Source organism: Sturnus vulgaris, chromosome 28, assembly GCF_052056855.1.
Source record: "Sturnus vulgaris isolate bStuVul1 chromosome 28, bStuVul1.hap1, whole genome shotgun sequence".
NCBI classification, from domain to species: Eukaryota; Metazoa; Chordata; class Aves; order Passeriformes; family Sturnidae; genus Sturnus; species Sturnus vulgaris.
Window position 1 is genome coordinate 4,443,392 of NC_142270.1, and position 14,729 is coordinate 4,458,120.

The window sequence follows — 14,729 nt, forward strand, 5'->3', positions numbered from 1 at the left end:
AGGAGCAATTATTGGGCAAAGCTCTTTTTAAATGTCCAAACCAAATCTGCTTTTTCCTTTAAACAACTCTCATTTTTGCAAGGCTCATCAGGGCAGGAAGGAGGCTCCAAACAGGAGAATCCCTGGCTGAATCCACGTGCAGAATCCAGAGGAGCAGGAACATTTCTCCCCCTGAGCCCGACTTTGCTCACAGCTTGATCAGGGAGTGGGAGGAGCACTGGGGCAGGAAGGGTGACTCTGCTCAGAGTCACCAAATCCTCCCTGAATTATTTACTTATTAAATCACTTTAATCCATGAAAGCTCCAAGAGGCCAGGGGAGCTGGAGCAGAGGATTTTTGGAGAACAGAAAACATGAAACATTCAGCTGGCATAGAGGCAAGGCAGAGGAGCTGCCAGGTGAGGGAAAATACAATTTCTGCAGTCAAAATTCCTGAATTGCAAATAAATCTTTATAAAACTGCAGTGCACAAACTAAAGATTGAAAACCAGGGAATCATGGAATGGTTTGGGTTGGAAGAGGCCTTAAGGATCATTTCCATCAATCCCATCCCCAACACCTCCCACTGTCCCAGGCTGCTCCCAGGGATCCAGGGGCAGCCACAGCTCTGGGAATTCCATCCCAGCCCCTCCTCATCCTCCCAGGGAAGGAATTCATCCTAATATAAACCCAAATTATAGATTCCCAACCTAAATCTCCTCTCTTGTCAGTTTAAACCCATTCCCCCTTGTCCCTGCCACTCCAGGCCCTTCTATAAAGGATTTTTGGGATCCTATTCACACCAGGGACTCCCTCATGCCAACAAAGTACATTTACAACCATGGACTCATCCAGTTTAATCCCAGCTGGAATTTTATAGAGCAAAGAACACCAAGGCACCTGAAATTTAAAATCAAGGAGGATTTCAAGGTGCTCTGAGCACTTGTGCAACCACAGGCTCCTGTTAGAGCACAGAAAAGTTTCCTTTGTGCCTGATAAAAATGAAGATGGGCACGAGGTGCTGCCTGGATCGTGGATTCTCCATCCCTGGAGGTGTCCAAGGCCAGGCTGGGCAGGGCTTGGAGCACCCTGGGAGAGGGGAAAGTGTCCCTGCCCGTGGCAGGGGTGGAAATAAATGAATTTCTTTCCCAACCCAAAACATTCCAGGTTTCTTAAATACGGAGCTCAATTCTTCACCCATTTCACACCCTCAACAAACTCAAACTCAAGAACTTTTACTAAAGGAAGCAGAACTCACCGACAGAAAAGCTCCTGCATTTCCCAGCAGGATCCCAGTGTGGGATTTACAACCTTTTAAAAGCCAGGCTGTTACTTTTATGGCTCTTAGAGAAAACAGCTGAATTTAATTGCTGCACTGGGGTGTTCCAATTAAAGGCTTTACTTGTGCTGCATGACAGCCACTGTAACAGCAACACCGAAATTGCAGCCTGGGAGGGAGAATGGGGAAAAAATCTCCTGCTGGGGAAGGGGTGGCACTGGGTATAAAAAGTGAGCTGAGAGCACATTTATAAATATTTTCCAGAGGAGAAGAGCTGGAACTCCACAACCTCTCTCAGGCAGCAGGTAATGGGCTGGGACAACATCTCACACTCCTTTTTTATTTATCTCTGCTTACAGATGCTTCTATTAAAAAAAAAAAAATTGGATTAGAAGAGATTGCAAAGGGCAGTTTTTAAGGAGCAGGGACATCAGAGCAGGAATGAGCTGAACACATCTGCCAGACACCACCAGGGAATGCAACCTTTGAGGTCCACACATGCCTGGAGCTCAGAAATCCTAATTTAGAGCTGATCCAAATTTTTCAGATGTCCAATGTCTTTCAAGTGAGCTAATCCACACTTGGAGAGGCTGCAAATCCCACCCAGGAGGTGCAGACCAGAACTGGAGCAGCACAGGGTGGGATTTTTGGGGTGTCTGTGCAGGGAGCTGGAATTCCATGATCCCTGTGAATCCCTCCCAGCCCAGCATATCCCACATTTCTGTGACTCACAAATTCCATCAATTCCAGCATTCCCATCCCTCCTCTCCAAGCTCCACATGGAGCCTTTCTGAGCAGACAGGTGTTGTTTTTTTTGGTTTTTTTTTATTTTTTTTTTTTTTTGTCTCTGGCAGGATGGAGAAGTCCAGGAGGATGGTGGCCACTGTCCTGCTGTGTGTGCTGGCCACGGGGCTGTGCCTGGCCCAGCACTGGTCCTATGGCCTCCAGCCAGGGGGCAAGAGGAGCACCCAGGACCTGCTGGGACCTTTCCAGGAGGTGGGTGCTGGGCTGGGAAACTCTTGAAATTCTGGAATTTTGGGTTTTCTGTGATGATAGGCACTGACCCCCAGGGAAAACAAAAAAAAAAAAACCCAAAACCCCCCCAAAAACAAACCAAAAAAAAAAAAAAAACAACCAAAAAACCCCCAACCAACCAAAAAAAACACAAAAAAAAAAAAAAAAGAAAAAAAAAAAAAACCAACAAAAAACCCCCACTGCTTTTGACCTGAGGCTGTGGAGGTTTCCAAAACTGAGGGCTAGAACTGGGATCACTGGTGTGGAGTTTGAATAGAAATGTGTAGAATTTGGAATTTGGTGCAAAATTTGGAATTTTAGAATGCAGTGATGTGTAGAAGGCAAGATGGAGGTTTTAGGGTGGAGGTTTCTTTCTTCTTCATGGGTTTAGGTGGTATTTTTGTAATTCTGCATTGTGGGTCATGGGTGTGTGGTTATTGAATTAAAAATAAAAATAATTTAGGTGTAATTTCTTAATTGGACAGTTTGGCCTTAAAAGATCTTATAGAGAGAGAGAGATACATCTCCATTTTTAGTTTGTTGGCTTGAAGTGCTGAAGAACTCACTGTAATTTAGATAAGAATTAATAAACATCTGATTCCAAACATGAAATATCATCTCTTAATTCAATTTTTAAATTTTAATTTCCTTTGAAATGTTGATTTCATTTTTTAAACCATTATAAAGTGGTGTGAGGACACCTGTTAGAATCAGAGCCAGGAGCTCCCTGAAGGAAACAACACTGACCTGCAAAAAATGCAGCCAAAAATGTGCCAAAGGCTTCCCCTCTACACCTGTCCCTGTGTCTGCCCCACAAACAGCCCCAGATTTGGGCATAAACACCTGGTTTGAAGCAGGATTTGGAAAATAAAGGGTGAGGTGACATTTGTCAGCCTGGCAGAAGTGAAACTACTGTGTGGAGAAAAAAAAAAAAACCAGATATATTTTAATAATCAGTGTGTATAAAATCTCTTTGAACTTTGAAGCACTGGGGAATAATTTTGGGCAGCCAGCTCCAAGGGAGAGAGGTGGAGCTCTGAGGTTCAGGTTCAATCTCATTTCATCCTCTCCCTAAATTCCAACATTCTGCTGGGTTATTTTAGGACAATTTATGACAATTTATTTCAGGACAATTCCTCCACTTCCCTTCAAACGTTGGCAATTTGCACGTGGTGGATGCTCAGCAATAAAATGACAAAGCACATGTGGAAGGTGATGGTTTTTTCCCCCTCTTTCCCAATCAATATTTCATGTCTGGTTCCTCCTCATTCCAGCATCCCGGGTTTTGTGAGGAAAAGGTGAATTCCAGTGGAACAGTTTTGTCTCCATCTCTAACTGGGGTACAGTCAGAAATCTCCTTTCCTGAAGGTTTATCATTTCCTTCTGTCACTTTTCCAATCCAGGCTGCAAATGAAATGGAAAAATTGGAGGAGGTGCAGCAGAGGGAGTGCCCGGGCTCGTACCACAATTCCAGGATCAGGGATCTGAAGGAAGCCGTGGTGAGAAATGGGGATTTTCTCTCATCACTACGGGAACATTTAAAGAAAAGATGTAAGGGGAGGGAAAAAAGGGTGGTGAGGAGGAAAAAGGGGGTAAAGTTTAGGTCACATGGGGAAATAATGGCTCTGCCCTTATTGTGGAATCCCAGGATGGTTTGGGTTGGAAGTGACCTCTAAAATCCACCTTGTGCAGGGCAGGGACACTTTCCACGTTCCAAAATTACCCAGAATGGCCCTGGTCCCTCACTGTCACCTGCACTGTTCCCAAATCCCTCCCTGGACACTCCCAGGACAGGGATCCATCATTCCAAAGCTCCCCTTGGAGCAGAGGCATTTCCTGCTGTCAGGAAAATGAACCCACAAACTCCAGAGTGTCCAAAAAGGAGCCAGAGGAGCCCTGGAGCTTTATTGGGATAAAGGCAGAGGCCATGGGACATTCCCCTGGGCTCTCTCACATTTTTGGAGGACTCCCCTCCCTTTTTATCCCAATTTCCCTCTCTCTTTCCCCATGGGCTGAGATCATTGAGAGGCCCAGACTTCCCAAACCCCTGATCCCTGAGATTCCCCTCTAATGTACAACCCTCCCTTGGCATTTTTAATTCTTACAGAATTCATGGTTTTCCCCCATTGCTTCTTCCACCTTTCAATATCCAATTTCATTGATCAGCAAACCTACACTTTGTTTGTAAAGGCAAATATATTTTTTTTATTTTTCCATTCATCAATCAGTGGAATCCTTCCCATTGTTCCTTTTCTCTCTCAGTGCTGGTTTTATCTCCCAGCAGACCCAGAGCTGGTTTGTACAGACAAATCCCTCATTCCTCTCACTGCCTCAATCAGCCCAGACCAAGCCCAGGTCCCCAAGAAGCCACAGCACTTCCAGCTGCTGTCCCTGGGCTGTCCCTGTCTCTGGGCTGTCCCTGTCCCAGAGTTGTTCCTGTCCCTGTCCTTGTCTCAGGGCTGTTCCTCTCCCTGTCCAAATCCCAGAACTGTCCCTGTCCCTGGGCTGTCCCTGTGTCTGTCCCTGTCCCTATTCTGTCCTTGTCCCTGTCCCTGTCCCTAGTCTATCCCTGTCCCAGAGCTGTTCCTGTTCCTGTCCCTGTCCAAAAACTGTCCCTGTGTTGTCCCTGTCCCTGGGCTGTCCCTGTCTCTATCCCTGTCCCTGTCCCAGAGTTGTCCCTGTCCCTATCTCTGGTCTGTCCCCATTCCTGGGCCGTCCCTGTCCCTGTCTCTATCCCTGTCCCTGGTCTGTCTCTATCCCTGTCCCTGTCCCTTGTCTGTCCCTGTCCCTGTCCCAGTCCCTGCAGGATTCAGGACAGATGGAAGCTGCAGCTCCCGGTGTCCCCAGGCTGGGAAATTCATTTTCCATCCATCAGCTGCTGCACAGCCCAGCCCCTCCCGTGTGAGTGCACTGACACACCACGAGCCTTCTCGGGAAAAAAATGGGATTTGTCATTATCCCAGCAGTGCCTTGGCAGGGCCAGATGGGCCCCATTTCCTGGGCCATCCCAAAAGCTCCATCTCTAAATTTGAAGCCAAACCCCAAAGCTCTGAGTGCCTGGAAGCCTCTCCAGCCTCTCACTGAGGAGCCAGGCCTGGAAAAGGCTCATAAAATCAGGGGCAGTAATGCAGAGCCTAAATTCCACTGGATTTCCATGCAGAAACTGCTGAAATAAATATGATTTTAGCTCCTCTTTAATCCTATTTGTACTGAACATGTGTTGGAATCGTGGCCCATGATTTCCAGCAGCATTGCCTGCACAGTGAAGAGCCAGCAGCAGTCATTTATTATATTTAATTTTTTATTTTTTTTTTTTTTACTGGAAGAGATGATTTTAGGCAGGAAAACACACCAGAATAATTACCAGGATATTTGAATTGAGTCTTTTCTGGCTCACTGAGGGGAACTTGGCTTTGAGGAGCTGAAAGGACCAAACCCCACCAGATCCTGAGCTTTGCTCAGGAACTCCTCAGTTCTTGCTGCTTAATAACATTGAAAATAAATGAAGCTTTTTCCAACCCAACACATTCCAGGAATATTAAAACAGGGAAAGAAAGGGGAGTGGCTGGAAAAATTCCACCCCCATGGAAAAAAATTCCAATTATCATTTCCTGGTGAAGGTGGGCACAAAAACAGGGATAAAAAAAAAACCAAACCAGATATTCACCCAGTTCATCTCCATCCAAATCACCCCAGGGCTTCACCTCTGTGATATTTCAGCACCTGAAAATTCCATCCCCGAAGTCATTTCTGCTCTTTAAACCCAGAATTTGGTGTGTGGTTACAGGAGAGGCTGGTGGAGGGAGAAGGCAGAAGAAAAGTTTAACCCCAAAACCAAATGGAGCCACAGAGGGAGGTCTCAGAGCTGGGTTAAAATAAATTCCTCCTCAAATGCTCTTTGCTTGGATCAACGTGTGAATAAATACTCTGAAACTGCATGAAAATAGTGGAAAATTGTTGTGTAGATTATTGGATTTCTGTGAAAACGTCCCAGTGCAGAGTGGGAGCAGCAGAGCAGGGTCTGCTTTGAGTCCTGCAGGGATAATTTGGATTTGATAATTTTTGTTCCACAAAACCACGGCCTCACCTCACTCCCCTCTGGGTAAAACAAAGAAACTTCAATTAAAAAAAAACAACAAAACCAAACTTCTGGAATTAACCCCCCCCCTTCCATCAGTGGTCCATGGAGAAAAGACTTTTACTGCTCTTCTTTTTCTGGTTCAGTCATAAAAACTACATTTATTTTAAAAATGTATTTACAAACTTTACAACAATCATTACATTAAAAAAAAAAAAAAAAGGAAATTTGTACACCTTGCTTTACAGATTTAGTGAATTGTGTGGCATTTAGCAGAGAGCTGCAGCTCCTGCTCTCTCCACAGCCACTTTAAAGCTGTATTTTTTTACTGATTCAATTGCACAAGACTGAAAAAAAAACCCCCAAAACCCCAAATATTTTATTTTCAGGGAGTTTGCAATGAAACCACCAATCCAGGATCCCAGAACACACAAAAATTCCTTTCACAACACCCAAATCCTCCTGAATTCATCCCAGGGTTCAGAGTGATGAAACCTTTGTGATGCCACAGTGAGAAAAATCCATCGAATGTACATTGGGATCAAAAAATAATCAAAATATACACTTTGGTGAACTCTGCCTAAAAATAGAAGCCAGCACCACGAGGACCTGAAAAACAGGTGAAGTAACCTTGGAGTAACCCCTGTAGTGCCCAAACTGTCCTAAAGGTGCTTTAATTAATGTTCAGAGAGAAGAATCAGGTGAACCTTGTGCCAGAAAAATCCCATTATTTGTTTAATTTTCCTCCCTGCTGTAGTCTTTGGTAAAGCTCACCCTGGATCACCAGAGGATTTGGTCTGCAACAGTAAAAATAAGGTCAAGTTTTTAATTAAAAATAAAAATAATCAAAAGAAGATAGCAAAAGCAGGTCAGGAATGTTTTCACTACATAAAATTCGTTAAATTACAGATTTAAAGTTATTATTTCCATTTACAACGATAAAAAATAAATAAGGAGAGGAAAAACCTGGGGCGTTGTCACTGCAAGTGCAGCTCGGTGTGGGTGTGGAGCAAACACTGGGCTGAGAGCAGCGAGTTTATGGGATGCAGATTCCCAAAAATCCTCTGCACATCCATCCTGCTCCCCCTGCAATCTGTGTCCTTTCCTAATCCCTAAAAAAAAATCCACGGAAAGGCAAAGCTGCCCGTGCCCCTCGTGTGGATTAGAGGCTGTCACATTTTTTTAAGGAATTTATCACAGCGTGAGAAATTTTAATTAAAAGCTTCAGAAAACAAGTGTTGAGCACATTTCTCCAAAGGAGGAAAAACTCAAATCTTCAAAGGCTGGAGATTTCACAGCAGTTTTGAACAGCTTGGCTCTGAAATGGGATTAGGTTTTGTCTCCTCTGCAGAGTGGATGTTTTGAGATTTTATTCAAAACCACGAATTGGGCAGAAATTGCTGTAATTTGTGGTGTGCAGAGATGTTCATTATGGGCAGTCTTATTCCCATTTTTAACCCTTCAGTTTAAAACACATTAGAGGCATTTCCTAAAGCACCTAATTAACCTGAAGAGATGATTCTTGTTAAAAAAAAACACAAGGTAGAGACACCTTGAAATTGTCTCTGAAAATGAAATCTCACAACTCAAGTCAGGCAGGTACCCAAGCAAAGAGCAAACACTTTAAAAAATCAGATTTCTGATGGGATTTCTCCTAAGAGTGGGCACTTAATTCCACTAATTTAAAATCAGTCGAATGCCCTGTTCTTCCTCACACCTTAAATGCCCAACTGCTTTTAAAAACCTGACACTTGGATGATTTTTTTTTTCCCCTAAACCTGACCCAAAGCCCTGAATTATTTGGGCACAGAACAGAAATTCCCTCCTGCTCCTCTGAGCCAGTGATGCCAAATTTTATCAGCCAGGTAAGAGAAACTGGACATTGCCAAAAGGAGGAGGAGGAGGAGTGGGACAAGGTTACAAATTCTGCAATATAAATAAATGCTGAAAAGGGGGGAAAAAAAAAATGAAAAATTGAACCAAATTTAGAGCCCTTTCTGGGAAATTTGCCAGTGAAAATACCCAAAATTTCCTGGGAAGGGGAAAAACTTGTCCTGAACTCTTCAGTGGCAGCTGCTCCTCTCCTCCCAGTTCAGAGGGTCCCATCCCAGTGCCCAACTGGGCAGGCAGAGGAGAAACCTGAATTTGTCAGCAGCAAACCCAGGTGAGGTTTAAGGTGAGAGGAGCAATTCGAAGGCAGAGCTGAGCTGAAGGTGGAACTGTTCTCACCCCTGGCACTGCACCCCCAGGGAAGGGAGGGATAATTATCCCTGGTGGTTAATTAACCACTGACATGCCAAGGGTTCTGTTCAAAATCCTGCTCTGTAACTGCAAAAAAATGCAGCCAGAGCCAAATCTCCCCGAGAAAAAGAGCAAAAAGCTGATTAAAGATCAGCTGAAATATTCTTCTCGAGCTCAGAGCTCCTCCTGTGAGCGTTTCTTGTGTGGTTCCCTTCTCCAGGAAAAAACCTGGATGCACAAGGTACCTCCACATGGAAAGGCTGTTAAAACAAAATAAAAAGGCTGCAAAAGAGAACTCCAAAGTCACTTAGAACCAAACCAGCTCCAGGTGTTTGTCCACACCTGGGAAAGCATTGCTGGGATCCGCGCTGAGCTGATTGACTGCACGAGTTAAACCCGAGCTGCTCCCAGCACAAGCCAGGACTGAGCTCAGGGGCAGATGCAGAGCGGGGAAAGGCACTGAATTAACAATGACGCTGCTAAGATGCACTTCAGACAGCTCACACCACATCCTGCTGTTCTGCCTGCAGCAAAATCCTCCACAAGTTGATGCCGAAGTGAAGTTTCAGAAGCTCCTGGGGCGAAGGCAGCACGGAAGGGAGGGAGAGGGGACAGAAAATGCAAAGACAAGAAACCCCAGCGGTTTTCAAGTCAAGCAGCGTCTGCGTCCAAGAACACAACGAGGAGCTGACACATCCTACAATGCCCCAGAGAGGGGGGGAAACCTGGCCAGGGTGTCCAGGAAGATTCCCGAGATTTCCCCCGGGATGCAGCAGCCTGGAGGCAGCGAGTGCAGCGAGCGGGCTGGGGATGGATGGGATGTGACTGCAGAGCCACCTCCAGAGCAGCTCCAAGCTGGAGGTGATGGCACTCCGGGATGGCTCTGGGACCAGAACAATCTGCTGACAGCGGCTCCTGCAGCCACACTGACGTCAGAAGGATTGGGAAGAACAAAAGGAAATGACAACTTCAGTCTGAGCAAAACTCTCCCGGGGGTGGTTGTTGTTGTTGGGTTGGGTTTGGTTTTTGTTGGGTTTGGTTTTCCCTGAAAAAGTTTTTGCCGAGGAAAACTTTTCATGAGGTTTAACAAACGTTGGTTCTGCAGTAAGGTCAGAAAGACATTTCACTCAAGGGAGCACAAGAATGGCCTGTGAACCCCCAGCCCAACAATAATTGCATTTCCTGCTGGGAGCAACACCCTCACAGCAGGGTTTTAGTGGCTCTTCCCAACTTCTACAAGATCATCAGAAGCAAAATGACTGAATTAACAAACAAAATTATTTCCTGGAAGAGAAAGCAAAATGTTCATCAATATTGATGATAAATAAACAGGCCACGAGCTGTTTATGGAGCTGGTACCAGTAAAGTCCTGGTATCAGTGCAGCTGGTACCAGTCCAGCCCTGGCAAAAGTGCAGCCCCTGTCACCTCAAACATTCACAGGAGGGATTTGTTTCCACCCCATTAAAAAGCACAAAATGAGATCTTGTGCCAAACCAAGCACAAGCTGAGCAGAGACCCTGACCCAGGCAGGAAATCCCACCAGTGAGACCAGCCCAGGATTCCCAGTTCCACTGGGAAGGAGCTGCTGGGATTGCAGCAATGAGAAACTGGGGACAGACAAGAGCAGGAGAGAGAGAAGAATTCCAGTAGGGAGATGTCTGGATTAGTGTGTCAGTACTGCACAAACAGAGGGGAGGGAACCCATTCCCAAAATTCCTTTGTGGCATTTCCCAGGAAAAAAAAAAAAAAACTGCAGGGGAAGTGCTGCAATCAGGGCACTGGAAATCGAGCAGCCACGGCATGGGGGGGATTGCTGGGACCCCAAATCCTCACTGCAGCCCCTGCTCCGAGGACACCACGCTGGATTTCCTGGTTTTTGGGGGTGGAGGGGGAGGTTTGGCCTCTCGTCTGCTGGGCAGAGGTGGAGCAACCTGAGGAGATGGAAACACACACACAGAAATCAAATAAAGCAAGGGGAAGGAGTTGTGCTTCACCAAATGAGAAACCCAAAAGGTCCTGATGGTTCCTGCAGGAGCAAACCTTGGAGTTCAGCCTCAGCTCCACGTGAAGGGGCCAAACGAGGACAGATCCCCAGGAAAGAACAGAAGCTGAAATGTTTTAGCTGCTAAAACATGCCCAGGATAGACTTTAATTGCTTCTGACCTGCAGCCCAACTCCAGCATTTTTATCCCTCAGCAACAAACCCATTTCCTTCCAGCTTTCAAAATTCAGGGGTTTTTTTTTTGGTTTTTTTTCCTCCTGCTGCACCAAAAGGATGTAAAATGTGTTCAAATCAGAAGGGCAAAACTTAACAGCCTGAAATGGGAGTTCTAATTAAACAAGCCACATCCTGCCTGCCTGCAGAGGGGCTTGGGGTTTGTTGCACTGAGGGGAGTTTTTTCAAGTTGTCTCTGCCCATTTTTAGGGGCATCCTGTAAATAAATGAGATGGGAAAGGCCAGGAGAGTGAGGAGCTTGTGTGGTTCATCAGCCAAAATCAGCATTTCAGCACGGTTTTAACCAAAGGAATTCCCAACTTTGCAACAGCAGAGTAACAAAACCCTTCAGAAAACCCTTCCCAATGTCCCTTTGCAGCCCTGGGAATCCTTTCCCCCCAAGCCAGCCAAGGGGATGCTGTCATGGCAGTCATGAATTTCCTCACAACACTCAAGGGAAGGAGGATCTTCCCTTAATCCTCTTGATCCAGGGGCTCCCAGAGCATCCCTGGGATCTCTGCTGGCCACAGCACCACAGCAGCCACTTCCAGCCAAATGAAGGGCAAAGAAGAAAAAATTTCCTGCCCATCCCACATTTCAAGGCTTTGTTCCAGTGCCACAACACAGAATTAAGTGATGAGATGTTTTCTTGTCTTCCTGTGCTGCTAAAGCAGTTAAATGTGGTCACTGCTCAAATTCTTTTTGGCCAAATCCCAGTTTATGTCACTCAGGTACTCCCAAATCCCCAGCACCTTCATCCCAGGGCCAGGTGAAATAATTCTGACACGAGATTTGCACGTCAGGGATTGCAAACAGCCTGGAGACAGCGAGGTGTGAGAGAAACATCAGTGGCACAGCACTGAGAAAGGGAAAGTTTGATATTGCTGCAAGAAAATGGAACTGGGACAAAGGGCAGGGTTTAAATACAGGCTTTTGAAAAGTCATTAATGGCTTGTAAAATCAGATTTTGTCAAGCTGAGGCTTAGAAGGAGACATTGGAGACCTCTGAAAATTGAGATTTTCCACCCACACTTCTTTTTCAGCCCAAATTATTGCATTATTTAGTTTGATCATGTTTTTGAAACTTTTGCTCTGCTGTGTTTTCTGTATCTCTTCCCACCCCCACACACCTTCTTCCTGACCAGGGACAACACAACTCCCAGTTGGAAAAAAAAAAAACAAAAAAACAAAAAAGGCACTGCACTGCCTTCTCCTGAAGCAAAAAAAAAAAAAAAAAAAAATTTCCTTCTTTTGTGGTTTCAGGGAGTGAAGCAGTGAAATGATGAGACAGGTTTCAAGCAGCACCACCCCAAGAGCAGCTTGGAAAATTCCAGTGGTGCCCCCAGCTCCCATTTCCTCATTTCCTCACCTCCACGGAGCTCCTGGGGGTGCTGCTCTCGTAGGGTTTGCTTTTGGGTGGAGGGGGGGGTGGTGTGGCCAATCCATCAGCCTGCAAGGAGGGGACACCTGGAGAAACACAGAGAGGAGAAATAGCAAAAAAAAAAAAAAAAAAATATATATGTATATATATGGAGAAAATAAGGGGAAAAAAGAATAGGAAAAAAAACAGAGAAAAGAAAAAAAAAGGGAAAAAAAAAGAACAGAAAAAAGAACAAAAGAAAGAACAAAAAGGGGGAAAAAGAACAGAAAAAAAGAACAAAAGAAAGAAAAGGAACAAAAAAGGGAAAAATAAGGACAGAAAAAAGAACCAAAAAAAAGAATAAAAAAGAGCAGAAAAGAACAAAAAAAAAGAACAAAAAAGAACAGAAAAAAGAACCAAAAAAAGAATAAAAAAGAACAGAAAAAAGAACAAAAAAGGAAAAAAAAGAAGAAAAACAAAAAAAGAACAAAAAAAAAACCCCAAAAATAACAAAGAAAACAAGAAAAGAACAAAGAAGAACAAAGAAAACCAAAAAAGAACAAAGAAGGAATAAATAAGGAATAAATAAGGAATAAATAAGGAATAAATAAGGAATAAATAAGGAATAAATAAGGAATAAATAAGGAATAAATAAGGAATAAATAAGGAATAAATAAGGAATAAATAAGGAATAAATAAGGAATAAATAAGGAATAAATAAGGAATGGGAAATGGTGTTGGACACGGATTTGAGGGGAGCTCATGGAATATTCCTGTGCTTTCCATCTGTGGCTGAACCTGCCTGGATGTTTTCCCTGCACTTCCCAAAGCTCTGATGGAGGAGATAAAACCCAAATTTCACAAAGATTCCAGCAATTAAATCCCTTGCTAAGGAGAAGAGAGAGGTTTCACATTTCTTTCACAGATTTTTTTTCACAGATTTCCTGAATTTGTTTCTGGTTGTTTCACCAACTCATCCCCTGCCTGGGGGTAATAATAAATATATATATATATATATATAAACAAAATAAATAAATAATGAATAAAAATATATTTTTGTTGTTGTTGTTTTTATCCTCTCGTGGCAATTTTATGCAGGTTCAGATCATTATCTGCACTGGATTCTGACTTGATACCCACACAAAGAGCCAGGTCCTACCCAGGAATTTTCTGTTCCTTTCAAAAAGGAGCAGCAGACTGAGAAATGCAGCAGCCAGGGAATTCTAGGGGTGCAGCTGCCCAGGGGTTTTTATTTTTACCTTGAGCCACATTTAAACGTTGCTGCAGAATTAATTACAGAACTTCCTGAATATACAAGAAAGGCCTTTTTTTTCCCCCCCCCCACCTCTCCTTTTCCAGGATCGGATTATTGTTCTGTTTTACATTCAGCACATTTTGGAAATCTCTGAAATTATCCAGTGGGCACCTGGAATGCACTGGGGACAACTTGGGGTTCAACTCCCCTTGTGTTTGTGCTCCAAAACCCTAATGTGCAAAACGGAATAACACCACAAATAACATTTTAAAACGCGTTTCCACGGAATAAATCTTGATTTTCCAGATTTCCAAGAGCCCTGAGCTGCCGTGATGTGACTCGGAGCAGCTCCTCCCTCCCTCCCTCCCTCAGCACCACACGAGAGTCACCCCCACAAAATTCCAGCGGCAGGGACTCACTCTGTGTCCGGGGGGTTTTGGGGGTGATGGGGGGAGGGCTGCAGGGGGGCAGGGTCAGCCTGTTGTCACCCAGCTGCAGACTCTTGGGCCTCTGTGCCTTCCCTGCCGTGCCCTGGGGAGAGAGAGACACACAGAGCCTGCAGGTGAGCACACACAGGTAACTCAGAGCTGTCACTGTGATAAAAACACCCCAAATGAGACAGGTGAGCACACACAGGTAACTGAGAGCTGTCACTGTGACAAAAACACCCAAAATCAGACAGGTGAGCACACACAGGTAACTCAGAGCTGTCACTGTGATAAAAACACCCCAAATGAGACAGGTGAGCACACACAGGTAACTGAGAGCTGTCACTGTGATAAAAACACCCCAAATGAGACAGGTGAGCACACACAGGTAACTGAGAGCTGTCACTGTGATAAAAACACCCAAAATGAGACAGGTGAGCACACACAGGTAACTCAGAGCTGTCACAGTGATAAAAACACCCCAAATGAGACAGGTGAGCACACACAGGTAACTCAGAGCTGTCAGAGAGATAAAAACACCCCAAATGAGACAGGTGAGCACACACAGGTAACTGAGAGCTGTCACTGTGATAAAAACACCCCAAATGAGACAGGTGAGCACACACAGGTAACTGAGAGCTGTCACTGTGATAAAAACACCCCAAATGAGACAGGTGAGCACACACAGGTAACTGAGAGCTGTCACTGTGATAAAAACACCCAAAATGAGACAGGTGAGCACACACAGGTAACTGAGAGCTGTCACTGTGATAAAAACACCCAAAATGAGAGAGGTGAGCACACACAGGTAACTGAGAGCTGTCACTGTGATAAAAACACCCAAAATGAGAGAGGTGAGCACACACAGGTAACTGAGAGC

General features: G+C 44.7%; 2 protein-coding genes across 2 annotated transcripts in view; one reads left to right on the top strand and one right to left on the bottom strand.

Annotated features, from left to right (window-relative positions):
• The first annotated feature begins 1,499 nt into the window (after nt 1-1,499).
• On the top strand, nt 1,500-6,217 carry GNRH1 (gonadotropin releasing hormone 1). The gene is made up of 4 exons (XM_014885164.2): nt 1,500-1,562; nt 2,112-2,253; nt 3,675-3,770; nt 6,059-6,217. Exons 2-4 carry the CDS (start codon nt 2,113-2,115, stop codon nt 6,095-6,097), a joined length of 276 nt encoding a protein of 91 aa, XP_014740650.2. The 5' UTR covers nt 1,500-1,562; nt 2,112; the 3' UTR covers nt 6,098-6,217.
• Nucleotides 6,218-6,419: 202 nt separating this feature from the next.
• The window catches only part of DOCK5 (dedicator of cytokinesis 5), a 93,071-nt gene continuing 84,761 nt past the window's right edge, over nt 6,420-14,729 (bottom strand). The window contains exons 50-52 of the mRNA XM_088179833.1: nt 13,841-13,952; nt 12,176-12,273; nt 6,420-10,522 (exon numbers count right to left, since the gene is read on the bottom strand). Coding sequence (XP_088035959.1) covers nt 10,421-10,522; nt 12,176-12,273; nt 13,841-13,952 — 312 coding nt within the window. The 3' untranslated portion in view covers nt 6,420-10,420. The remainder of the gene's footprint in view (nt 10,523-12,175; nt 12,274-13,840; nt 13,953-14,729) is intronic.